The following is a 25,362-nucleotide window of genomic DNA, read 5'->3' on the forward strand; positions in this document are numbered from 1 at the left end:
GAAGTGCAGCACTGGGTTAGACCTTGCTCAGCTCAGAGCGGCTCCTGCCAGGAGCCACATGAAGTCAGGGCAGTTACAAAGTTGGGGCGGGGGGCAACCTGGCGCCAGCTCTAGACACTCCTTGCATAAGCAGGTCGGAGTGGCCTCCCAGGAGCAGCAACGGGCAGACACCGGCCACAGAACAGGTTTGTTTATTCGATAGCAAAGAGCTGAAAAACAGGTCCCACAGAGGAGCGGAGCCTGACCCAAGACCCGCTACCCCACAATAATGCAGGCCAAGGCAGGCAGGGCTAAAGGCAGCAGGAATGAGAGACGGGCCCAGGAGACGGTGTAGTGAGGACCAGGTGGGCACGCCCGGTCAGGTCTTGTTGAGCGTCCAGAGCGGGTCCAGGAGGCTGAGGGGGTCGTCGGTGGGCCTCGCAGCCCGCAGCCCCTGCCCGTTGTGGGCCTGCAGGAAGTCCTGCTTGCTCATGCGCTGCTTACCCCGCAGGGAGCCGTCCAGGGAGAAGGCCTCAGGCGTGAGGGAGGCCAGCAGCTCCAAGGAGGAGGAGGGCGGCCCCAGGCTGGGGGCCTCAGGGACCGGCTGCTCCTCCTCAGGCTGGGGGGCCTCGGGCAAGGGGGAAGAAAGGGGGGGTGGGGAAGAGGAGGGGAGTTGGGTGGACTCTGGGAGGCTGGGAGGAGGCAGGCTGGGGGGCTCCACAGGGCCTGGCAGGCTGGCCACTGGGGAGTCCATGCCCCCAGGAGGCCGGATGCTGAGCTTGGCAATCGTGGCCTGGATGGAGCTGATGGGCACGTCCCCGCCGAGGACCAGGTCCTGGGAGTCCTGAGGAAGGTGATTCTGGGGAGACAGGAGTGGGTGAAGAGGATGCATGAGGTGCTCAGAGCCCCCGGGAGGGGCCCCCCCTCACCTTCTGAGTGATGCCGGTGCCGGCCGTGGGCTTGCTGGGAGGGGGCACGCCATGGCGCTGTAGCACCTGCTCCACATGTCTCACCACTGCCTCGTGGCAGAACTTGAGGTGTAGCTGCGGGGGCACACGACTGGTGAGCTGGGGGCCGTCCCCTGGGGGGAGGGCGCATGCCCGCCCGCTGAGCCTCACCTTCTCCTGCAGCATGTGCTTCCTCTGCTGTCGCATGCGCCGCACCAGCTGGGGCAGCTGGGGGATCCCGCTTCCAGCCTCCACCTCCTGCACGGCCGCGTAGAGCAGCGCGAAGGCCCCCGTGCGGCCCACTCCCGAGCTACGGCCGGAAGATGGGGTCAGGCCGGCCCCCGGGCCCGCGAGGAGCCCATGAGCTGCCCGCACCTACCTGCAGTGGACGACGACGGGCGTGTGCAGCGGGCGCTGATGCAGGCAGTGGGCGTGCACCTCCTGGATGAAGCGCAGCAGGTGGCTGGGGCTGTCAGGCAGGCCTCTGCCGGGGGATGGGGGCTCTGAGCCAGACCCAGTCTGAGCCCACATCACCCCCCGACCACCACCCAGGGCGGCAGGCAGACGCACAGCTCGGGCCACGTTGGGAAGTGCAGGTGCACGAGGGAGCGCTTGAGGCTCTGGTCACGGAACTGCAGGCTCAGCACCCGCTCCACGTGCGTCTCGGTGGTGCGGACGCTGCTCAGGGCCAGGCTCAGGGCCCCGTGCACCATGGGCTGGCCCCGCTCGGTGGGGAAGTAGCGAGCCACCTTTTGCTGTGGCACAAACAGGTAGTTAGGGCTGGTGTTCCAGGGTCCCCACCGGTGCCCGCCCAACCTCTCCCTCTCACCTTCTCCATCTCGGCCTCCGACACAAGCATGACAATGACCGACACTTTCTGCTCATGCACCATGAGCCAGAAGTCGGCCGCTGTGCCAGGCAGGGGGGCCTGGGTGGCCACCAGCGGGGGGCAGTAGGGTGAGAGCCCCTCCACGCGGCTGGCGTTGATGTAGTCGTCCTTGCCGGAGCGCAGCACCACGCGGTTGCTGTCATAGGGCATGACGTCCTGGTGCCGGTTCTTGAGCGAGTAGCAGCGGGCAATGGCGATGGAGCGGCCCCGGGCGTCGAGCTCCTGTGCGTCTTGTAGCTCCCGCCACACCGTGTCCAGGGCCCCCGCAGCTCCCAGCTGGCCCCGGAAGGTCTCCAGCTCCTGCCGCAACTGCTGCAGCCTCTCAGGGCGCTCATAGGGGTCCCGCTCTATCAACCGCAGGGCCTGTGGCCGCCGGCCCTCAGCTGCGTCCACCTTCGTGGGCTGCAGCAGGGGCTGCCCACCCCCAGGAGGCTGAGGGCCTCCGTGCTGGCTCTCAGGGCTGGAGGACAGCAGGTCAGCAGCAGCGGTGCCTCGGCGCAGACAGGGGGGCGGCTCTGCTGCAGGGGGCCGAGGGGGCACGGGGCCGGGGCCCGGGGAAGGGGCGGGTGAAGGCACCAGGTGGGGAGTGGGGGCCGGCTGGATGGCAGGTGGGGGGCCTCGAATGGAGAGAGGGGCTGCCTGCGGGCCCAGGGGTCTGGGGGCAGGGGCAGGACCATAGGCCAGGGTGGGGTGGGGAGGCTGAGGAGGCCCTGCGCTGGCGAAAGGCAAAGCCCCGGAGTGGGGGGGTGGAGGGTCCTGAGAGGGGCCGGGGTACAGCTGGGTGTGCAGGGCAGGTGATGGCTGCCCCAGGACCCCAGGCTGAGGGGCGAAGGGGTAGGAGGCCTGGGCGGGCACCAGGCCTGGAGCCTGGGGTGGGAAGACATGTGGGTGCTGGAGTGGAAGGGGCTGGGGGGGAGGCTGGGGTGCCATCCTCGGGGCTGGAAAGCCTGCAGGCACCCCGGGAGGGAAGTGGTGCTGGGCCGGGGGTGCTGTGAGGGGCTGCTTGGGCCCCATTGGGTAGGTGTAGGGCAGGGGCAACGGCTGTGGTGGGGGGCCCGGGAAGCAGGCCTGGGGAGGGGCCGGGGCAGGGTTTGGCCGCGGGGCTGTGTGGCTGGAGATGGGGGCCTGGACACTATCTACGGTGGTGGTGGCTGGCCGAACCCCCACGACCAACTCGTGGCCTGAGAAGTGGGGAGGGGGCGCTGAGGGGAGGCCAGCGAGCGGAGGGGGTGGCCCCACCCCCCCATAGGGGCTGCTCACCATGCCGTGCTGGGGCGAAGACCGGGGCACGAGGCCCAGCTCTGGGGCATAGGCGGGGGCCGTGTAGAGAGCCGGTCCAGGGGCCACAGCCACCCCTGGGTGCCCCGGGGGCTGGGGGGCCCTGGGCTGCAGCATGTGGGTGGGACCTGCATAAGTACCAGGCGGTAAGGCGCCAGAGAGGTAGTGGGGTCCTGGGCCTGCAGAGCTGGGGAAGGGGCCAGGAGGGAAGTGGAGTGGGGCGGCAGCCCCCAGGAAGGGCTCTGGGGGCAGACTGCGTAGCTCCTCAGGCAGGTCCCCGGCCTCCATCGCCTCGCCCTCCTCCCTGCGGGGCAGCAGCGGTTTTGGCGCTGTGGGCCGTGGCGGCGGCTTCTTCTTGAGCTCCCTGTGGGGTGAGCGAGGGAGAAGGGGAGTCAGAGCCCCCTCAGCCCGGCCTGGCTCTGCAGCTGTGCCCAGGGTGTCCCCACACTCACCTGTCCAGGAGCTGCTGGCGTGTCGCCTCGCGGGCCTGGCAGGCGGACTGTGTGCGCTCCAGGAGAGCAGCCACTTTGCTCTCCAGGTCTGCGTAGAAGTCCTTCCCCTCCTGGGACTTCTTCATCAGATCCTCGTAGGCCTCGTAGGAGGCCACCAGGCTCTGCAGTGTGGAGTTCCACCTGGGGCAGAGGGCGGGAGGTGAGTCGCTGCAGGCCGGCTCCGGGGCGTGGGCCCAGGGCTGGGTACTGACTTCTGGTCCAGGTCGCCGAGCACGCGCCGCACGGCCGCGTACTGCACGTTGGCCTCGGTCAGGGCCCGGAGGACGTTGTCCTGGGCGGCCAGGTTCTGCTCCAGGTACACCCGCAGCTGGTCGTACTTCTTCAGCTGCTCCTCAAACAGCTTCTGTGGGGGTGTGGGGAGGACAGGCGCTCAGGGCCTTGCCGCTGAGGTGGGGTGCCAAGAGCCAGCCCGCCGCCCACACCCGGCCCACCTTCATCTCTGAGTGGTCGGCCGTCACCAGCACCGCCGTGATGTCGTCTTTCTGGATGAGCTCTCGCAGCTGCTGCTCCAGGGACACACGCTGGTCCCGCATCTCCTGCACCTTGGCCAGGATGCGCTTCAGGTTCTGCAGCACCGCCTTGTCCTCTGGGAGCGGCGGCAGCAGTGAGGCCGGAGCCCCACCGCCGCGCCCGACCGCCCCGAGGGGGTAGGAGGGCTCACCTGCGCTGAGGGCCGGCGAGGGCAGGGCGGCCCGCACCTGGTCCAGGGGGCCGCTGAGCAGCCGCAGGTTGCCAACGTGCAGGTTCATGGCGCGGTGCAGCTCGCTGTTGGTGAAGGAGGCCTTCTCGTGGACCTCCATGTACTTGGCCCACTCTCGCCTCACCTCTGCCAGCTCAGCCTTGGACGTGGCTGTGCTGGCCGCCGCCGGGCCCACCGCCTCCTGCAGCTTCTGTTCCAATGCCTCGTCCTCCTCCAGGAGGTCCCTGACATCCTTTAGGGAGGCCTCCACGTCGGTGAACACCCCTGACAGCACTGTGCGTGGGCACAGAGGAGGGGGTCAGCTCCTGGGGCACAACTGCCCCGTCCCACACGCGTGCAGCTCAGTGCGGGCTGAGCAGTGCAGCCCCAGGGCACGGGGGGTACTGTGCCCGCGGAGGTGGGAACCTCCGACCCTGCCCAGCAGGGGACAGCAGGTGACCTCCACCTGCTCTGTACTTACCCTGCATGGACTGGACGAGGTTCCTGACAGTGTCGGGGCGGACGCTGAGAGCCGCACACTTCTCCATGAGTTGGGGTGGGATGTGGTTGTAGGCGTCGAGGTTGTCTACTGTCTCAGGATCCAGCTGCAGGGAATCCATGAACTGGCTGTGGGGCAACAGGACCAGGTGGGTGTGGACTCAACCCCTCACGTGGAAGGAGCCCCCCCACAAAATGAAGCAACGTCCAAGGTCCTACAGCACAACAGTGTCCCAGCCACCAGCACAAAACCTGCCCTAGGCACTGCTGGAAACGCACACGAGGCCCTGGGCAGGGAGGCTGAGCCAGGAGCCTGCTGTTCCACGGCCATTCACCACCCTGCTCCCTCGCTCCCTCCCTCCCTCTGCTGCAGACTGCACTAGAAGTTCCCACCCCACCTCCCCACAGCTCTGCACTCACTCCAGGACCTCGTTCTTGTCCTCAATCTTGGCCATCATCTCCCGGAGCAGCTTGGCCTTCTCCTCACTGCAGGGAGGGGACAGACCAATTTGTTGACAGCCCGTGTCTCTTGAGACATCCCAACTTGGGCTAACAGGGTTGTCTGTTCACTCGCCTGTACAGTGATGAGGCTTCATGCGCTGCCATTGGTACAAGTTTGGCAAAGATGTCAGGGCCCGTAACAGCAGGGTCTGTGGGGTTCACCGGCAAAGGCTTCACCAAGGGGGCACCTGGGAGGGAGAGGCAGAGAGTCCTGGAGACCAGGCCCACCCAACCTTAACTGCCTCCGTTGTGCGACATCTTCGCCCCCTACCCCATCCCAGGCTCCCCTCAGCTTCAGACCTTTCACAGGCTGAAGGGTGTCCAGCGCTGGGACGGCCTCGTGGTAGATGAAATCATTGTCCTTCTTGGCAGAATTGTACCTGGCATGGGAGGGGGGCAGTCTTGAGTGGTCAGCAGGGACCTAGGACCTCGCCCCTGCCATGTGGGCCCCTGCTCTCTGGCCCTGGTGGCTTCCTCCCAACGATGCAGGCAAAGAACCAGAGCCCCTCGAGGCCCAGAGACTCACTTTCCCCCAATGACGTCCATAGCGAAGCGCAGTGCGTCCTGCACGGTGTCGGGCTGGCCCTGTGCAGGGAGCGGAGCTCAGTACACCCACGGCCGGCGCCAGAACCCCCTTGGCCCGGCCAGGCTCTCCCCCATCATTACCTTGGCCAGCTTGATGGCTTCGTTGAGCTTGTCCAGGGCACTCTGGAAGTACGCAACCTGCAGGGGCCAGCAGAGCCTGGTCCAGCCTTCTGGTGGACCCTGCTCCTCCTGCCTCCCCGACCCAGCCTGTCTGACCAGCAGGTAGCCCAGACGAGACAGGAGGCTGAGCGGCCGCCAACGCCAGCCAGCCAACAGCACCAAGATTAGTGTCCGCTTGCGGCTCTGCCCACAGTGCCCACCTCCAGGCAGCCACTCAGGGGAACCACCGCGCCTGTCCCCTAGGGTGGCAGAGACCGAGGGGTGAAGGACAGAGGGGACCACTCCCCACCGGGGATCCAACGGGGCTGGAACAGCCTGAGCACCCCCCTGACCCCAGCTCGCTCACCTGCTCCCCGAACTTCTGCTGCTCCTCCGCCTGCTTCCCCATGTGCAGCTGGACGGAAGACACAGCCCTGCTTACTGAGGGGGACACCCCAGCGCCGCCCCACCCCACCCCCACGCCCACGGCGCCCTCACGTGGGCCACAGCTGCGAAGTAGTAGATCTTCATCTGGACCAGCTTCTTCCAGTCCTTCTGGATCCGGCCCAGCAGCGAGGCAGTGTCGGGGTTCTCCAAGGCGCGGCAGGCCTCTTTGTAGTAATCCACCACCTGGGGGCCAGGATGGGCTCCAAGTTGGGGACTGGGAGGCGGCCAGGTCCGGCCCCAGTCCCTAGAGGGCCACGGTCCCCTGGGCCTACCTGTGCACTGATGCGCGCCACCAGGAAGCTCTTCCTGTTGTCCAGCATGGACTTCTCCAGGAGGCACTCCTGCGCCTGGCCCTGGAACAGTGGGTGCAGAGGCCCTCCTTCCTCACCGGGACAGACCGCACACACCCCTCTCTGCCCAGCCTCCCCTCCAAGCAGCTCCTGACCCACCTGGAGCTCAGAGGGTCGCAGCCCAGGCCCCGGCTTGTCCCTCCCTGACCTGTGCGCCACCGTCCAGCCCTAGCGAGGGCGGCTCCTCACCAGCATGAGGTTGACGTTGAGAGTGAGGATCTGCCGGCTCATGTCCACGCTGTAGGCCTGGGGGAAGTGCTCCCTCAGATAGGAGAAGGCGCCGGCCGCACACTGGAAGTGGGTGCAGGAGACCTTCATGCCCTGGGGGGAGGGGCTGTCAGAAGCGGAGCCGCTCCAGGGGATGGGGTTCACTCTGGAGCTGACAGCATGCCACCCTGCTTCCTCACCTCCTCAGACACCCGTTTGTCCATGGCCCCCAGCATGGAGTGCAGTGCCCCTAGGGAGGCAAGGAACATGGGTCAAGGCTCAGCTGTGGCTCCTGCCCACGTTGGCGCCCAGGGTGAGGCGCGGGGTGGGCGGGGACCCAGTGGATCTGGGGGACGGAGCTCCAGCTCTGCGCCAGGCAGGGACCAGGGGAGAGAAGGGGCCCTGACAGGACTCTGCTCCCCAGGCTGAGGCTGCACCAGCAGGGTTGATGGCTAGGCCAGCCTTGGTCTCCTCCAGCCAGAAGCAAACCTAAGCCACCATGGGGGTGGGGGGCGAGATGGGGTGTCCAGACAAAGAGGAGAGGCCAGCTCTGTGCCTGGAGCACAGCAGCAACTCCAAGAGCAGGCAGCCTAGCAGAGCCTCCCACCAGGGGGCTCCCTGCGGCCCAGGAGGCGGGCAGAGCTGACGGAGGCAGGACAGGGTCAGGATTTAGGTGTCTTCTGCTGAGAGGGGCAGGGCCGGGAGCGAGGGGGCCCCAGGGAAGGGGAGAGGCAGCTCACCAAGGTTGTAGAGAATGCAGGCCTGCTCGTACTTGATGTCCTCGTGGGCCACAGACTTCCCAGAGAAGATCTCAGTCCTGGGGACAGGCCACCACAGTTGTGAGGGGGCAGCTGGTGAAGCGAGCCCCCTCCCAGTGCAGGGCGGGAGGGAGGGGGTCTGGGGAAAACCACCCCAAGCAGCTCCCCATCCTCTACAGCAAGGAAACGGGGAGGGGGAGAGGGGCACCCTCCAGGCTCCCCTGGCTCTGCCCGCCCGCACTCACCAGGTGACAGAAACGGCGGCCTCCTGACCCGAGCCCATGGGGACCCGACTCTGCAGGTAGTGGAGCTGGCCCAGGTACTTGCGGAGGACACTGCAGCCCTCGAAGTCACGTGGGACACGGACGGCATTCTGCGGGAGGGTGAGAGGAGGCCGGCCATCATTTGGAGCGGAAGACGCGCCTGTGTGCCCACAAAGGCCCAGACGGACACGTCGGGGCTGGCGGACTGCGCAGCGTAAGAAACCAAAGGAAGGCAACAGCTACCTGCAGTCACTGCACAACCATCCCGCCAGACGCTTCCACCAAACGGGCTCCACTTTTCCATAAAACATGCCTTAAAATGTTTAATGTACTTAATGTTTGACCCGTATTTCTGTATCTAAAAATATGAGCTACAAGAGCCATGACAACTGAGGACAAGGCTCTCTACTGACATGTCAACATGTCCATAACACGCTTACTGCTGGGGAGAAAGACGCATCTAAAAGATAAGCAACATAATTCACAGAAACAGAGCCAACTAGTTATACAAAGAGAGAAATCTACACAGTTCCATCTGAAGAGATGATCCCTGGGTAGGTTTCAGGAGTGCATCCTACTCTGTACATACATACAGGGACATTTTGATTTTATTGGTAAGTAAACTCTCTCCTCAAATGTTAGAATGGTATAAAATATAAAGAATCAGGTTGCTATAACCTAAAGCAACACTGCTAATCAATCCACTATACATATATAAACTTTTTAAACAAAGAAATAGAAGAAGAAAGGCCTGCAGTATTCCCCTCGGGCCTCGGTGACCTGGGCTGCTGCCATCCTCACAGCCTGAGCAGGTTTGGGTCCCAGGGCTGGACTGTCCCAGGGCTGAGGGAGCTGGGGAGTCTGGGGCAGCCAGTCTGAGCCATCCTTGGATCTGTACTGCCTGGTCCCCTCTCCACGGGACCCCAAACTCCAGATCCAGGCCGGCCCTCCCACAGCTACTGCAAGTCTACAGTCTGCAGCCCACTTCCAGCCTCCTCCCTTAAAGTCCATCCACAGACCTTTGGCAGCACCCCCAACAGAGCACCTTTCTGGGGTTGCGTTGACTGGTGGGTGAAGTGTGAGGAAGTAGTGAGGAAGTAGTGGAAGGGTGAGACGCAAGCCCTTGCATATTTCTCTGTGCACTTTGCACTCTAATTACAACCCAGGAACCCAACTCTTTCTCCTGAGACTCTGATTGCTCCAGTGACTAAAGCTGGGTCTGAAGAAATGCTGCCATCTTATGGCCGTTTCTGGTAACAACAACTGGAAAACCTGTGCTCAAGAACGCAAAATACTCACAAGGCCTGTGAGACTAAAAAAGACACGTATGCTCTAGAAATAGCGGTAGGTAAGAATTCATTAGCAATGGCTTTCAAAAGCCAATTTCCAAAGTAAATCTTACTCATCCTTAGAAAGTAAAAACGCACATAAACATACCTTCACCACTCCTAATTCTTAAGAGAAGTGCAAATCAAAATGACGATGAGGTATCATCTTTCAGTACTCAGCACAAAGTCTACAAACAGTTAAATGCTGGAGAAGCCATGGAGAAAAGGGAACCATCCTACACTGCTCTGGGAATGTAAACTGCTAAGAGCCACCATGCTACAGATGCGGGTTCATGAACGGAAACAAGCGACCAACCCGTGCGGCAATCCACTCCTAGGAATGATGCAGCGAACACCATCCTTCAAAAGACATGGGAACCCCAAAGCTCACTGGGACATTGTTTACAACAGGCAAGGATGCAAGCGTCCAAAACCTACAGCCACACAGCGGACAAGCAGCCATAAAAAAGAATGCAGAGTGTCACTGGCAGCAACCTGGATGGATCTGGAGATGATAACACACAGTCAGTCAAATATGGAAAGAAAAACATTCTGTAATATCACAGATAAAGAACTGGATACAAACGAACTTGCCAAACACCTACTATTGACTTACTAAACAAATTTAGAGTCATAAAAGGAAAGCTGGAGAAGATGGAGATATAAACATTTTGAATAAGATATACATAATTATACATACATAATCTATGTATGCTTTATACTATCTATAAAGTATATATTATGTATACATATAACATTAAATATGCTCATCTACAAGCTGAACAGAAAGGTCCAACTGAATAGTACATGGAAATCTGCTCACCACTCTGTGATGATGTATATGAAAATAGAATGGGAAAAGAACTGATACATGCATATGTGGATCATGTTCCCTTATCTCAAGCACATGCACAATTGTAAATGACTCAGAGAATAAAATTGCATTAAAACAAAAAAACCTGAACCAACTGCCTGCTCTGTTCCCCTGAGGCCTCGGTAGCCTACACTGGGTCCCACATCGCCCAACCTGGGCAGGTCAGGGTTCCCGGGTGGGAGTGCACTGGGCGTGAGGCACTGGGAAGTACATGCCAAAAACAGCAGCCCCTGCAGATGGAGAACCTGGTCCACTCTGGACAGCCCAGTAACTCCAGATCAGCACGGGGGAACCTACTCCAGAATGTAATAACAGCGTGCGAAAAAAATAATCCCGGGGAAGAAAAACATGCATGTTATCGCACTACATCAATCAATCAGAGCTCAGGAAAAATAAACATTAAAAATATTCTCTATGCACTGATAAGTTTGAAATGAAATTTAAAATGAACAAAACAACAGAGTATAAAAATACTGGACAAACATGCAGCACAGCTTTACAATGTAATAATATCAGCTCCTGCCCACCCACAAAAAAAAAAAATTAATTTGGGCCACTGCTATCACCATACAGAGACCCACACACAACATTACCAAGTGAACGAAGAAACAGAAAGGGACCCATCACAGGGTAACCACAAGACGTGATGTCTCAAAACCAGTGACAGGACCTACGTGACGAAACGCATAGGCACGGGGATAGGAAGAGAGCGAGAAATTCAAAGGGTAGACACAGGTACAACCCTCAAGTAGGGAAAATACATTATCTGAAAAAAGACGCATGCTACAGCAACGGGCAACCTATTCTACACTGCGGAGTCACAACATACAAAGGCAGTGAACCAGTGGAAAGTAAAAGACAGTTGCATATATCCGGCTACCTCATTTAGGTACACTTAACCAATAAAAAATATGTTTAAAATATTCTACGCATTGATCAGCTCCAAATGAAATACCAAATAAAGAACTAAATAACAAAAAGAGTCTACTACAAGGCCTTCAGGCCTCAGTGACAAGGTCTGGCTGTCGCGTGCCTGGGTCTGGGCAGCTCTGGAATCAAGGCGCGACCGCATGGCTGGCTGGGAGAGCTGGGGAGGACAAGTCAGCCAGTGAGCCTGCGATCTGCCCCTGGAGGGCCTGAACCCTCTGGACGGAACCACCAACTGCAGATCCAGCTGGGCCCTCAAGCACTTAAACCAAGCAGGCACTCCCAAAGGATGGTGGAACCTCTGAGCTGAAAGAGGACCTGCAGGCTGCCTCCTTGTGCTGGACGTCCCGCCTCCAGCCTGAGACTCGGCCCACCTGGGAACGACAGCACCTAAAAGCACCTTGATTCCACGGGGTGGGATGTGTCTTGAGGGTGAAAGGTGAGGGGAAAGGGACCACAGCCCTTCAGGGTTTTTCTGGGACATCCCCCTCTATTTGACAGCCCAGGAGCAGGACTCCTTAAGGCTTTCTGCCAGAGGAACCAGTAGGGCAAGAAAGGTGCTGCTGTCTTGTGGCTGTTCCCTGGAATAGCAGCTTGAAGACCTGTGTGTGCGTGTGTGCTGGGATTGTCAATGACACGTGCCCTCCAGCAATGTCCTGGGGTGGGTGATCGAAACAGAATTCAAAAAGAGGCCCACTTTCCAGAGCTCCTGCTCATGGGGTACAAATTGGACTCGGGCTCTTTTAAATGAAAACTGCCTCTGCATGGCTAATCAGCAGGGAAATTCACATCCGGCTCAGAATGTATATCAACAAAAAGTCTACTGACTAAAACCGGGAGAGAGCAGGGGGAAAATGGAAGGCCCCAAAGATGTGGAGAGAAACGGAAACTGGCAGCAGGCGCTATGAAAACCCGGAAGGAGGGTCCCCAAGGGCGGAACTTGACATCCGTTTCCATGATCTGGCAGGCCCACATGAGGCTGGATATCAAGGGGACAACCATTGATCAAACACACCCATGGATGGTGTCCTTTCCTGAAGCAATAGTACGAATAATGGGACATAGGAGAAAGCAAAATTTCCAAGCACAAGAGCCTGGAAAAACAAATTAGTACAGCCTTACAGTGTAATATCAGCCCCAACACCCCTTCCCCCCAAAAATGAAATTGGGCCACCCATGAACACCACCACCTAAGCACCTTGATTCCAGGGGCTGGGAGGTGTCTGGAGGGTTAAAGGTGAGGAGAAAGAAGCAAGGGACCCCAGCCCTTCAGTGTTTTTTTTTTGGACATCCCCCTCTATTTGACAGCCCAGGAGCAGGACTTTCTCCAAGGTTCCCCTTGCCAGAGTCACCAGTTGGGCAGGAAAAGTGCTGCCATCTTGTGGCCGTTTCCTATAACAGCAGCTTGAAACCCGGTGCTTTGGAACACACTCAGGATTCATTTTCAAGGCTTGCCGGGCTCTCAATGACACGTGCCCTCCAGAAATGTCCTGGGGTGGGTAATCAAAACAGAATTCAAAAAGGGGCCCACTTTCCAGAGCTCCCGTTCACCAGGTACAAACTGGACTGGGACTCTCTTAAACGACAGCCTAGGAACACTGCCTCTGCATCGCTAATCAGCAGGAAAATTCACATGAAAACTGCAACGGGGTACCTCCTCGCCCGCTCAGAATGAACATCAACAAAAAGACCGCTGACAGTAAAACTGGGACAGAGCAGGGAGGAAACAGAAGGCCCCAAAGATGTGGGAAGAAACGGAAACTGGCAGCAGGCACTATGAAGACCCAGAAGGAGGGTCCCCAAGGGCGGAACTTGACATCCGTTTCCATGATCCGGCACGGCCCCATGAGGCTGGATATCAAGGGGACAACCATTGATCAAACAGACCCACGGATGGTGTCCTTTCCTGAAGCAACAGAATAACTGAGACATGGGCAGAAGCAAAATTTCCAAGCATAGGGGCTGCAGGAAAGAAGCATGCAGCAGAGCTTTACAGTGTAAGAAGATCAGCCCAGCCCAGAGTGAAACGGCGCCACTGGCGACACAGACCAAGTCAGAACGCTACAAAGCGACCAAGACGGAGAAGGGACCGTCCAGACAACCACAAGAGGCGGCGTCTGAAAACTGATACACAGGAGCTTTGTGGCAAAGGGCGCCGATTGTCACTCATAGAAAACGAGCTTATTTTACCAGAGGTAGACCTAGAGGAAATGAGGGATATATTCAAAGGGTAAGACATAGCTACACACACTCAACTAAGGAAAACAGACCACTGGAAAATACCTGTGCTACGCCGTAGCGCAACCTACTGTGCACTCTGCAATCATAACTTACAAAGGCAAATTGTGGGTCGGGAAAAAGGTACATTTATTTATTCAGTTAAGTCAGTCCCATTCAGCTAGTCAAAATAAACATCAATCCAGGAGATCAAACTAGTGAATCCTATTGGAAATCAACCCTGAATACTCACTGGAAATACTGTTGCTGACATTGAATCTAAAAATCTGGCCACCTGATACAAACAGCCGACTCACTGCAAATGCTCTGATGCTGGGAAAGACTGAGGGCAGAAAGACAACGACTCAGAGAGCAGGAGACGGCTGAACGGCATTATCGACTCAATGGACGTGAGTTTGAGCATCCTTCAGCAGACAGTGAAAGACACGGAAGCCTGCCGCAATGCAATCCATGCGGGCCCAAAGACTTGGATACGACTGAGCAATGACAACAGTTTATATATTTTCCATCATTTTGCTTTTACAGAGGAAAAATGATTGAATTTAAATAAGAACAGTTTTATCTCCCAATCAAACCAATTTTGTTCACACCTGTGTAAAAACACTGTCTTCCTACCTGTCTGAGCAACTCCAGTTTCTTCAGTTCCTCATTGTAGGCTTCTGGATTCTCTCCATAATTCTTCAGGACAAACTAGAGAGAGAGAGAGAGAGAGAGAGAGAGGGAAGGCTGTGAACCAGGCACAGAGCATCCTTCCTGCTCCCGCTTCTGCCCTCGGAATCCCCCGCAAGCACCAGCCATGGCTCAGGATGGAGTCCAGACCCTCTACCACCATCTCATCTCCTGCCCCACTGGGAACTCGGCCTCCGTAGCAAGGCAGCGCTAAGACACTTTCTGGGGCACCCTCCTTTTTTGAGCAAAATGGAAAATATGCCTGCACAATGTGGCTGGAATCCCCTGGCTGGCCCTCACCATGCTGCCGTCCTCCCTACCAAACCCAGAACTGGGCCAGCTCAGGAAGCCGGGGAACTCAAGTCGGCTGAAGTGGGATCCTACTGAGCATTCGTAAACTGGCCACGACTTCAAGCCTCCCTTGTGTCTGGGACCCTGCTGGGGCCCGGGATCACCATCGTAATCCCAACCCGCCAGCAAATGTCAGAAAGAGAGTCACAGAAGAGTGGGTGTGCAAAGCCTTCCCTGCCAGCCCGCCCACCTGGGGAAGGGGCGCCACAGAAATAAGGAAAGGCCTGTGGCGGTGTGATGGGAATGATCCGGGGGAAGGGAGATGGGGAGGTCACTCCGCACATCAGAGGCGGGGCTGGCACCCCCGCCCACGGCAGGGCTGACTCTCAAGACGGTGGGCACACTCGCCAGCCTGGAGGCGGGGCCTGGACCACCAAGACCAACACATCGTGGCAGCTCCACCACTCGTGCTGGGGGACCTGGCGTCTGGGTCTGCAGTCTGGGGGCCCAGATCCATCACTCCACATGCACTAAGGGCACGGACCCCCAACTCCCAAGGCTCCTTAAGGCCCCAGCCAAGGTCTGTGAGGCGGAGAAGGGAGGGGGTGGCCTGCGCTGTCCAGCGGCGGCCCACCCGTCTCCCGGGCCCGTTCCCAGGGACTGTGACACGTGGCCACGCGGTGAGCCCATGGGAGCCTGGGAGGCCGTGTCACCTCATTAGCTGCCTGGCAGGGAAGCGAGAGGAGGGGCAGGCAGAGGGAAGCGAGTCCTGAGCTTCCTTCAGCTCCAGATCTCTGAGCCCAACCCTCTTCCACTGGTTTTACCTCCTGCCAGTTCGCTATCCCCGTCCACCTCTGGCCCGGACTCCCCACCCCTTCAATCCACCCCTCATCCAGTGGTCAGATTTGTCTTTCTAACATGACTCCAGTGTTATTCCTGACTTTATATCCTTCTGAAACATACACACTCCTGGGGGGGAAAAAAATAAAGCCCAGCTTGCTTTTCTCAGGACAGTGAGATTATGGGGAAAGAGCTGTAATATAAAGGGTGGGGGGAAGTAATCCGAGAAGAATGTGCACAACAGTGCTTCCCCAAACCTCCGGGGCCAAATCTCATCTTCACAGTCAGCTCCCAACAGCCTTCAGCTCCCAGGGACACCCAGCCAACAGTACTCTGCAATGACCGCTCTCAGCTCTCAATGCTTGTCCACACGTTGCCCCCACCACCTTCTCGGCTAAGGCTCAGCTAAAATACCACTTCCCAGAGCACCAGCGGCTGCTCTCCCCACACTGAGAAAGTGTGCCTCCCAGCAGCGTCACATCAGCGACCACCCCCACCCCAAATAACGAGTCTATCGGGAATGGCAGGGGCCTGATTCAATGTGTTCGATCCTCAGCAAATGGCTGCCTTTACAGGAAATGCACAGGATGGATGAACAGACTGAGTAATACCAAAGAAGACACTCAGAAAATTTGAGACGATGTAACAATTTACCCAACACTTATCTCAGTCTCTTTGAAAAACAAGTATCATTTAGAGGGCTAGAGGGCAGGAGACTATTGTAGATTAAAAGAGATTAAAAAAAAAAGAACAATGACCCTATGAAAACCATGATTGGATCTGAGTTTAGAAAAAAAACAGTTATAAAGGATGTCTGGGGATAACAGGTGAAATTTAAATATAAAACATAGTAGAAAATGTTTGTGGATTTTCTAAGGTGTGATGATAACAGTATAGTTATACAGGAGAAAATCCTCTTAGGACCTGCTGAGATGGGCACAGCTTACTTGCAAAGGTCCATGGGATGTACGTGTGTGTGTGTTTACAGACAGAACACACATACGGTGCAAGTGAACTATTACCACTGCTCTTGTCTACTCGCTAAGTCATGTCCAGCTCTTTTCTGCATGACCCCATGGACTGTAGCCCATCAGGCTCCTCTGTCCATGGGATTTTTCAGCCAAGAATACTGCAGTGGGTTGCCACTTCTCCAGGGATCAAACTCGCTTCTCCTGCGTTGGCAGGCGGATTCTCTACCACTGAGCCACCAGGGAAGCCCAACTATCAAAATTAAGTAGATAGAGTTTGGGTGAGCACTGCATTATTCCTTCGACTTTTCTGTATGTCTGAAATCTGGAAAACAAATGTCTTAAGAGCTGCTGAGGGAACTCCTGGGTGGTCCAGCGGTTAGGACTTGGCACTCTCACTGCTGTGGCCTGGGTTCAAGCCCTGATCAGGGAGCTGAGATCTCACACGCCAAGCAATGTGGCCAAAAAAAAAAAAAAAAATGAGTTGCTGAGCTAAATGATACCTAAAAAAATACTTTCTTTACATCATCATTTCTTAGCCTCTTGTTGGATCCTTTGAGAACGTGATAAAAGCCACAAAACAATCTCCCTACAAATATTCATCTATGCATAAACACAAGAATTTGCCAACATGTTCAGGGGGTTTACAGACATGCTGAAGCCCGTTTATGGGCTCTTGGTTTATAATCCTCGCTGTGATCTAGCCAATCCCTCACCCCGCCCGTCCCCCAATTCACAGACATAAAATGTGACCTGAGCTACAGGGTTAAACTTGACTATCTAAATGGGAACATGTTCTTTCTCTGATTAACTCCCTTCTCACAGGAGGCTTCTGTTCGTCACCCCAAGGCGACAGTAAAAGTGGAGCCCAGAGGCCCTGTGGGACAAAGGCCGAAGGGATCTGAGTGACATCCGAGAGTCCCAGAAACAGGGCTTCAGCTGCCATCGCTGGGAACACCTGTCCCTGCGGTCACGCAGTGGGGAAGGGGTGAGAGATGATGCCTCTGACCGCAGCAAACTGTCCCTGAAGGAGGCTGTCTACTTGTCTTATTCCTCCTCCAAGATCTGCAGCAAACACAGAGCTCCCACCCACGGGCCAGACACTCGCCTAGTGCCTAGGAAGTCACTCAGCCCTAATAACAACCCAAAGAGGTAGACAGCGTTGTCGCCACCATTTGACAGCTGAGGACACTGAGGCAAGGAAGGTGAGACACTCGCCAAGGTCACAGCATTAACCACCGACAGAGCACCGATGCGAAGCCTGGCGTTTGGGCTCCAGAGCCCATATTCTTGACCACACATCAGACCAATCCATTTCTATTTTTTAAACACAGTTCTCATAAAACACCAAAAAAATGGGAAGTGAAAACGAATCTCCGGCCACAAGGTGAGTCAATGGAGCCGAGAGGTGATTTTTTAAACTCTGACGAAATCCTCTATGGCTTGATCACTCACTCCCCCTACTACACAGAGGTAAGAGGCGGATGAAGGTTCAAGAGTAAAGGACAGAGACCATCTCTCGGACAGTGTCCCTACAGCACAGACTTCTGCAGGGCGAGAAACAAGGTCTGGTCAGGACGTGAGGGTCGCCATAGAGCCTGAGAAGGCAGGCCCTGCAGCAGAGCCTGGACCTCGGCAACACGGATTCGGAGTAAGATACAAGAAGGCACCGCCAGGACCCCAGCGCACCCACACAAACGACAGCCAGCTGGGGCTGAGGGCCAGGGGCCCCCCGAGCCCAGCCAGGCTTTGGAGAAGCTGGGGTTCTTTTTTCCTGAGCGAACAATGAGACCTGTGAACAGTTTCATGTTGAAAGCATGTCCAGGGTTCAGAGCCACTGGGAGGAAAAAGCAGGGAAAGAAGTTATAAGTTAAAAATACACAGGCTGGAAAGACTTTTTCCAAAGAGAAACACCAAAACACAGCAAGTCCTGGCTGTGCCCTTAGGTTGCTGTGAGGCCAGGGCTTGGCTTTTCACCTGTAATATGGTGTTCATAGTAGCTGCTTTTGAATTGTGGTGAAGACTCTTGTGAGTTCCCTGGACAGCAAGGAGATCAAACCAGTCAATCCCGAATATTCATTGGAAGGACTGATGCTGAAGCTCCAATACTTTGGCCACTCGATGTGAAGAGTTGACACTGGAAAAGACCCTGATGCTGGGAAAGACTGAGGGCAGGAGAAGGGGCGACAGTGAGAAGGTTGGATGGCATCACCAACTCAATGGACATGAGTTTGAGCAAGCTCTGGGAGATAGTGAAGGACGGGGAAGCCTGGCGTGCTGCAGTCCATGGGGTCACAAAGAGCTGAACAAGACTTACCGGCTGAACAAGGACAATTACCTGCTATGTCTAACTCACAGACTGTCATAGGACTTGAGCTATTTCCTAAACAGAGAAAGAGGATGCTAAGCTGAAAGTACTGTTTACAATACGCCAAGGCCTGTACTAGGGACTCAAATGCATTATCTCATTTTTTTTTAAGTATATCTTGTTTTTCTCTCTTTATTTATTTTATTTTTGGCTGCCCTAGGTCTTTGCTGCTGTGCTCCGGCTTTTTGCAGTTGCTCCGAGCGGAGGCTACTCTGCTGCAACGCGTAGGCTTCTCCTTGTGGCGGCGTCTCTTGATGCAGAGCACAGGCTCTGGGCCCAGGGCTTCAGGAGTTGCGCCACGTGGGCCCTAGAGCGCAGGCTCAGTAGCTGTGGCACACGGGCTTAGCTGTCCCAAAGCATGTGGAATCTTCCTGCACCGAAGATCAGACCCATGTCCCCTGCATTGGCAGGCAGATTCTTAACCACTGGACCAGCAGTAAAGCCCCTGCGTTAACTCTTGATGCCCATAAGCTTATAAGGTGTAGTATTAGTCCTGTTACAGGTGAGAAAAATGAGGCCCAGATTAGTGAGGTAATCATCTGTAACAGCTGAAGTCACTCAGCTAGTAAGTCGAAAAGGTGGGACTTAAACCAAAGTCTGCCTGATTCCAGTGTCTATACTATTTCTGTGACATTACTCTGCCCTTTTACCAAGCAACCAATGGCCCAGAATTCTGTAGGCAGATGAAAGTGAAAGTTGCTCAGTCATGTCCGACTCTGTGTGACCCCATGAATTATACAGTCCCTGGAATTCTCCAGCCCAGAATACTGGAGTGGGTAGCCTTTCCCCTCTCCAGGGGATCTTCCCAACCCAGGGATGGAACCCAGGTCCCCCGTATTGCAGGCAGATTCTTCACCAGCTGAGCCGCCCCAGGGGTAGATGAGATCACCAGATCCTGCCATTCTTTTGCAGGTTAGAAAAATGGGAGAGAGAGATCAGCAACAACAGCAGTTCTAGAACTCTGAGCCAAACTTCCTAATTCTTGACCCAGGGTCAAGATTTTGTCTCACCTTCTCTAATATTAACAAGGTCTCCTTCCTCTATGTATTCTTTTTACCCTCTGTGGGTGATGGGAGTGTTTAGCTTCTGTTCTGAATTTGATATACATCTTGGAATTAAAACAGTAGATGGAAAGGAGACCAAACTTTGGCGAAGAAGTAAAATTTTGGAACTTTAGATCAATTAACCTAATTTCTGGGAAGTCTCCATTGGAGCCTGGGGTTTGATCCCTGGTCAGGGAACTAAGATCCCATAAGCTGGGAAACTCGGCCAAAGTTGTGTTTTTTTTTTTAATCTAACTTTCTGCTTTTACAAATGAGGGAAAAGATGCTCAAAGAGATTAAATGATGGACTCAACGGAATACAAACTGTTAGTGTCTGAAGGAAGGCAGTGGCAGTGTGAACAGAGAAAGGGAGACCTTCTTGGAAAACTTCTTCCCCAACCCATTTTCTTTCTTTTTTTTTCTCCACCACCTTACTCAGTGGGGCACTGTCAAGATTCTGGCAGCAGCTACATTAAAACCACAAGGATGTCAACCTGCAGCAGCCTCCTGGTTGTTCCTTTTCACTTCTGCTCTGTCTTTCAATGGTACCAGACGGTCCTTCCCAAGGCAGATGTCTCACAGGGTACCTGATGCCCAGTCGACACACCTGATCTCCCAACAGCGGTCCCTTGCCTCCCTCAACGCCAAAACTGCCTGTCTCTTCCATCCAACTGAAGAGTCAACAAAGGACTGCTAGCGTTGCTCTGGCAGCTACAATACTATCTATCCCCTCTGTGCAGTCGCGAAAGCAGTTACGCTCCCCTAAACGACAGAGTTGTATCTTTCGGTCCAAAGGGGCTCCAGATTACGGGTCTTCTTCTGAGACCAGACAGAATTGCACCAAGTGTTAGAGCGACTCCAATCGCAGAGATCAGGCTGGCCGGGGCCTTAAAACACATCCTGAGCCATCCTCGGCGTCCGTCCCAGTCCGGTCGTAGACGGACAGCACGAGGGCCAGGCACAGCCTTTCCACCAGACGGTTAAAGGCCACCCACCGATCCCCCAGGGCGGTGCTGGCGTGGATGAGGGGAGGAGCAGAACTAGGTCCAAAGCGTCACACCGAGGAAGTGAGGTGCCTCGGCGGGGATCGCGGATGGCCGGGGAAGGAATCGGAAAGCAGGTTCCGATCAGACAGCGGGGGCTACCCGGGGCTGGTGGGGTCGAGGGGTGGGGGGGGTGGGGGGAGAAGCTCTGCGAGCGCGCAGGGGTCAGCAGGGTGCGATGGGGGGTGCGCCAGGCGAAGGAAAGCCAGCGGAGGCCCCTCCTGGCCTCACCCGACCCTGCGACAGGGCCTGGGGAGATGATAGACGCGCAGGGGGCGTCACGAGCCGGCGGACGGAGAGACGCGGGAGAAGAGGGGCGGGGGCGGGGAGGAGGAGCTGCCCTCACCTTCTTTACGGCTGGCTGAAAGTGGAAGTCACCGGCCTCTTTCAGGTCCAGCCAGATCATGGGCATGCGGGGCACGGCCTCCATGGCCGCAGGCACCCGCCGGCCCCCCGGCCGCTCCCCAAGCTTTCTCAGCTGCAGGCTCAGCCACGCACCCCGCCCCTCCACGCCGGAAGTCACTTGTCACGCGGGGATGAAAAAAATGCCCCTACTGCCTGCTGGGAGAGGCGGTCCCCTCCCGTGCAGCCTTTTGCGCAGGCTCATTTTCCGGTGCGCATGCTCAGTTTCTTGCACGCGGGCACGTGTAGAGGGCAAACCTCCAGCCCGAGGCGAAAGGGTTTCTGGGAGTCGTAGTCTATCTGCATCTAATTGCTAAGCAGGGAGGTAACTGGTTTCTTCTTCCTGGCCTAAGTAGACCGCAGGGACCTGGCTCGGGCTCCAGGCGCTCCCCACTCAGGGGAAGGACATTAGAGAACGTAGCCATAGACTTGTAGACCCTAAGTAGTGTCGAGGGCCTTGGTAGATGTGGTCAGATGCTATGGTAGAGATAACGTGGTGGCAGGCCACCCCCAGAAGTGACTTAAAAACAGCCTTGGAGTAGGGGCTGCCTGGCCAAGGAGACAGGGCTAAGAAGCAAGCAAGGCGTTTCACCCCAGGTGTAGAGCTTTGGAACAGAGGAGTGACTGGTTGGAGACTGGCACGCTCGGCTGAGCCTGTAAGACCAGGCACTGCCTAAGAGACGGCCAAGTCCGTTTTTGATGATGGGGAGAGAACTGGTAAATGAAGTGTAAAGCGGAAGGGGAAAAAGAGAGAGAGGCCTAGAGCGATGGGGGTGGGGATGACTCTATACAGCCACGCGAATACTTTTCAGTCTGGAAGGGGACCAGGGAGCAGAGAACAGTTATTAGCTCTGAAGAGATGACCTGTAGAGCAAGGATTTTAAAATTATGTGTATATTACCTAGCTTTAAAAACACATAAAATGGAGAATGTTAGGGCCAAAGTAGAAGCAAGGAAATGAGCGAGGAACCTTTTGTAGTCTTGCAGGAGACAAATGTTGTCCGGTTGGGGCAAAGGGGAATGAAACACGGGCAGGTTTGAGAAATGTTTGGGGGGAAAAAAGTGGCAGAACTTGGGATGAATGGATGTAGGAGATTGAGAATATAAAAGATTATTTCCAAGTTTCTAGCCAGTATATACCTGGGTGGCTCCACAGCTGTTTTCTGACATGGTAAAACAGGGAGGAAGAGGTTTGGAAGAGAAGAACAAGGGTTCAGGACTGTCTGTGTTGAACTGGATATAGATTCCCTTAAGTCGTTCAAGAGAAGATGTGGAGGAGACCATGGCTCAAAAGAGAGGGTTCACTCACAACCAAGGGCCCAGGTCCCCTTTGCAATCCAGGATCTACCTTCATGCCAGCTGGAGTTAGAGCAAAAGAAAATGCAAGTACACAAATGTTCGCAGCAGCATTATTTATAATATCCAGGAGGTAAAAATAAATCAATAGATGAATGGGTAAGGGAGATGTGGTACAGCATACACTGGACTGTGTCCTTCAGCCTCAGAAAGGAAGGACATTCTGATACATGCTCAACATAAATGAACCCTGAAGACACGATGCCAGTGACGTAAGCCAGACACCAAAGAACAAATACTGTGTTAGATTCTGTGTTAGTCCCTCAGTCACGTCCAACTCTGCCACTCCGTGGACTGTAACCCACCAGGCTCCTCTGCCCATGGGGATTCTCCAGGCAAGAATACTGGAGCGGTTGCCATTCCCTTCTCCAGGGGAATCTTCCCAATCCAGGGATTGAACCTGGCTCTCCTGCGTTGCAGGAGGATTCTTTAACATCTGAGCTGATTCCACCTAAATCAGTTAACTTAAGAGTAGTCAAATTTGTAAGAATAAAAAGTAGAATGGTGATTTCTCAGGGACTGGAAGGAGGATGGAATGGGGAATTAGTATTCAGTGGGCACAGAGTTACAGGGTGGGATGATGAGAAAATTCTGGAGACAGATGACTGCACAACCATGTGAATGTATTAATACCTAATGCCACTGACCTGTGCACTTAAAAATGGTTAAAATGGAATTTTTTTTAATGTAAGATCTTGCAGGTAATTTTTTTTTTTTTTTAAAGGAAAAAGAAAATTTTACCAGCATCTTAAAAAGCCTGTTTCTGGAGGACCATCTTGGGACCACCTGCTCAGAGGTGGAAAAACAGACTACGGTGTCAGCACGGCTGGTTTGTCCTGAACCCTTGCTTCTTGGTTTGTAGGTGGATGTCTTCTGCCTGTGTCTTCACGTGGTCTTCCTTCTGTGCATGTCTCTGTTGTAATCTCCTCTTATAAGGACCCCAGCCACCTTGGATTAGGGTCCACCCTCATGACCTCGGATTCATTTAATTATCTCTTTAAAGATTCCATCTCCAAATACAGTCAGCCTCTGAGGTACTGGGGGCTAGTACTTCAGCATATGAATTTTGAGGGACATAATTCGACCCATAACACATGGTCTCAGTGACATGAAGGGCAGTTAGCATGAGAGGCATCAAAGAGGCACCAAGGGGTGAAGGGGCATGGAATACTGAGGCACTGGGGTGAGGATGGCTCACTGGAAGCGATACAGCAGAAAAGATGTCTCTGGGGTGAGTGGCGCCCTCCTGCTGCTGCTGAGTCGCTTCAGTCGTGCCCGACTCTGTGCGACCCCAAACACGGCAGTCCACCAGGCTCCTCTGTCCCTGGGATTCTCCAGGCAGGAACACTGGAGTGGGCTGCCATTTCCTTCTGCAACGCATGCACACATGCGAAGTCACTTCAGTCGTGCCCGACTCTGTGCGACCCTATGGACAGCAGCCCACCAGGCTCCCCGTCCCTGGGATTCTCAGGCAGGAACACTGGAGTGGGCTGCCATTGCCTTCTCCAATGCCATTGCCCTTGTAGTGCACCTATTTCCTCACAGAGATGGGCAGCGTTGAGCTTCCCTGGTGGCTCAGAGGTGAAAGCGTCTGCCTCCAATGCAGGAGACCCAGGTTAGATCCCTGGGTCAGGAAGAGCCCCTGGAGAAGGAAATGGTAACCCACTCCAGTATTCTTGCCTGGAGAATCCCGTGGACGAATCCCTGGAGAATCCCATGGACTGAGCGACTTCACTTTCTTTCTTTCAAGACTCACTTGTACTGCTGAAGGGTAGGTCCCGTCACTAGGGGGCAGCAAATACCCCGTTCAGCCAAGGTAAACTGGCCTGTTCACCCTTCTCTCAAGACAACTATCTTGTCAGAATTGGAATGACCTCAAAGACAGACACCCTCCCCCATTTTATTAATGTGGATCCATTTTAATGATGCAGAAACTGAGGCCTGGGTTGGGGAGTGGACCACTCAAGTCTGCCAATAAGTGGATGAAGAGTCCAGGTTGGGCCTGGGTCTCCTCCCTTCTAGTTCATTTATTTAGCTAGTGTCCGTCCAATACCCACTGTGCCCTAGACACTGTTCTAGGCACTGCTGAATAAAACAAGCAAAGATGTCTGCCCTCATGAGATTACAGTCTAATGGGGGAGTTAGATATTAACACAATGAACAATATACAGTATATGAGATGGCAGTTAAAACAGGACACCATAAAGACAATGGAAAGACCAAATCGAGATAAGATATCTGTGAGACATAAGCAAGAAAGAGGACCATCTACAATATATAAATCTCAAAAGTTCTCAGCCAAAAACTCATGGAAAGATGTCAGACCTCATCAGTAACCACGAGGATGGGACCCAAACCGCAGGGACAGTTCACTTTGTGCTCATGGGACAAATGAGCCTAATGGACGAGTATACGTCAGTGTTGGTGAGGACGTGGAGCCACAGGACCTCTCACGCGCTGCAAACGAGGCTGGAAATTGGTGCCACCGCTACAGGAAACTGACATGATTTAGTCGTGTTGACGCTGTGAACAAAGACTGTCACCTGCCATTTCAGTAAATGAAGAATGTTGTGACCACAAAGCCATCAGCCACCACGGCCCCCTGCGTGCCCCGGGAGAGATTCAGGATGGAGAACAGCAGGACACTGGCCCTAAAGAGCATGCTTATCAAAGGAAAGATTTCAACAAGCCCATCCTCTGGCATCTTCCCATGTAGAAAAGCTCTCAAATCATTAACTTGAGATTTTTGTGTCCGTTTTTGTGATTAGCGGTAATCTTTGGATGGCGTGCATGCGTGTGTGTGTCTGTCGTGTCTGTCTCTTTGCAACCATGGACTGTAGCCCACTAGGCTCCTCTGCCCCTGAAGTTTTCCAGGCAGGAATACTGGAGTGAGTTGCCACTTCCCACTCCAGGGGAATCTTCCCAACCCAGGGATCGAACCAATGTCTCTTTCATCTCCTGCATTGGCAGGAGGATTCTTTAATACTGTGCCACCTGGGAAGCCCTTGGATGGCCAACTGCAC

At 55.2% G+C, this 25,362-nt stretch overlaps 1 protein-coding gene and 1 non-coding gene across 3 annotated transcripts; one reads left to right on the top strand and one right to left on the bottom strand.

The window, feature by feature from the left end:
• Window positions 1-175: 175 nt before the first annotated feature.
• PTPN23 (protein tyrosine phosphatase non-receptor type 23) lies at window positions 176-21,106 on the bottom strand. Of its 2 annotated transcripts, XM_070777236.1 has the most exons (26): window positions 20,928-21,044; window positions 18,105-18,988; window positions 13,975-14,049; window positions 7,975-8,102; window positions 7,712-7,788; window positions 7,172-7,221; window positions 6,954-7,085; window positions 6,687-6,767; window positions 6,466-6,597; window positions 6,335-6,382; window positions 5,950-6,006; window positions 5,810-5,868; window positions 5,584-5,663; window positions 5,357-5,471; window positions 5,203-5,268; window positions 4,766-4,911; window positions 4,267-4,578; window positions 4,037-4,191; window positions 3,797-3,948; window positions 3,546-3,725; window positions 1,756-3,457; window positions 1,497-1,681; window positions 1,306-1,410; window positions 1,098-1,236; window positions 909-1,022; window positions 176-838 (listed from the first exon to the last, which is right to left on the bottom strand). In XM_070777236.1, exons 2-26 carry the CDS (start codon window positions 18,120-18,122, stop codon window positions 359-361), a joined length of 4,788 nt encoding a protein of 1,595 aa, XP_070633337.1. In that variant the 5' UTR covers window positions 18,123-18,988; window positions 20,928-21,044; the 3' UTR covers window positions 176-358. The 2 variants fall into 2 exon arrangements, with proteins under 2 accessions (XP_070633337.1, XP_019840179.2); XM_019984620.2 differs by lacking the exon at window positions 18,105-18,988 and having other exon boundaries at window positions 20,928-21,106.
• A 2,797-nt stretch (window positions 21,107-23,903) lies between these two features.
• On the top strand, window positions 23,904-23,976 carry TRNAW-CCA (transfer RNA tryptophan (anticodon CCA)). Its single transcript has one exon. It is a non-coding gene; the product is annotated as a tRNA-Trp (tRNA).
• Window positions 23,977-25,362: the final 1,386 nt, after the last annotated feature.

The sequence above is a fragment of the Bos indicus genome, chromosome 22 (genome assembly GCF_029378745.1).
Source record: "Bos indicus isolate NIAB-ARS_2022 breed Sahiwal x Tharparkar chromosome 22, NIAB-ARS_B.indTharparkar_mat_pri_1.0, whole genome shotgun sequence".
NCBI lineage: Eukaryota > Metazoa > Chordata > Mammalia > Artiodactyla > Bovidae > Bos > Bos indicus.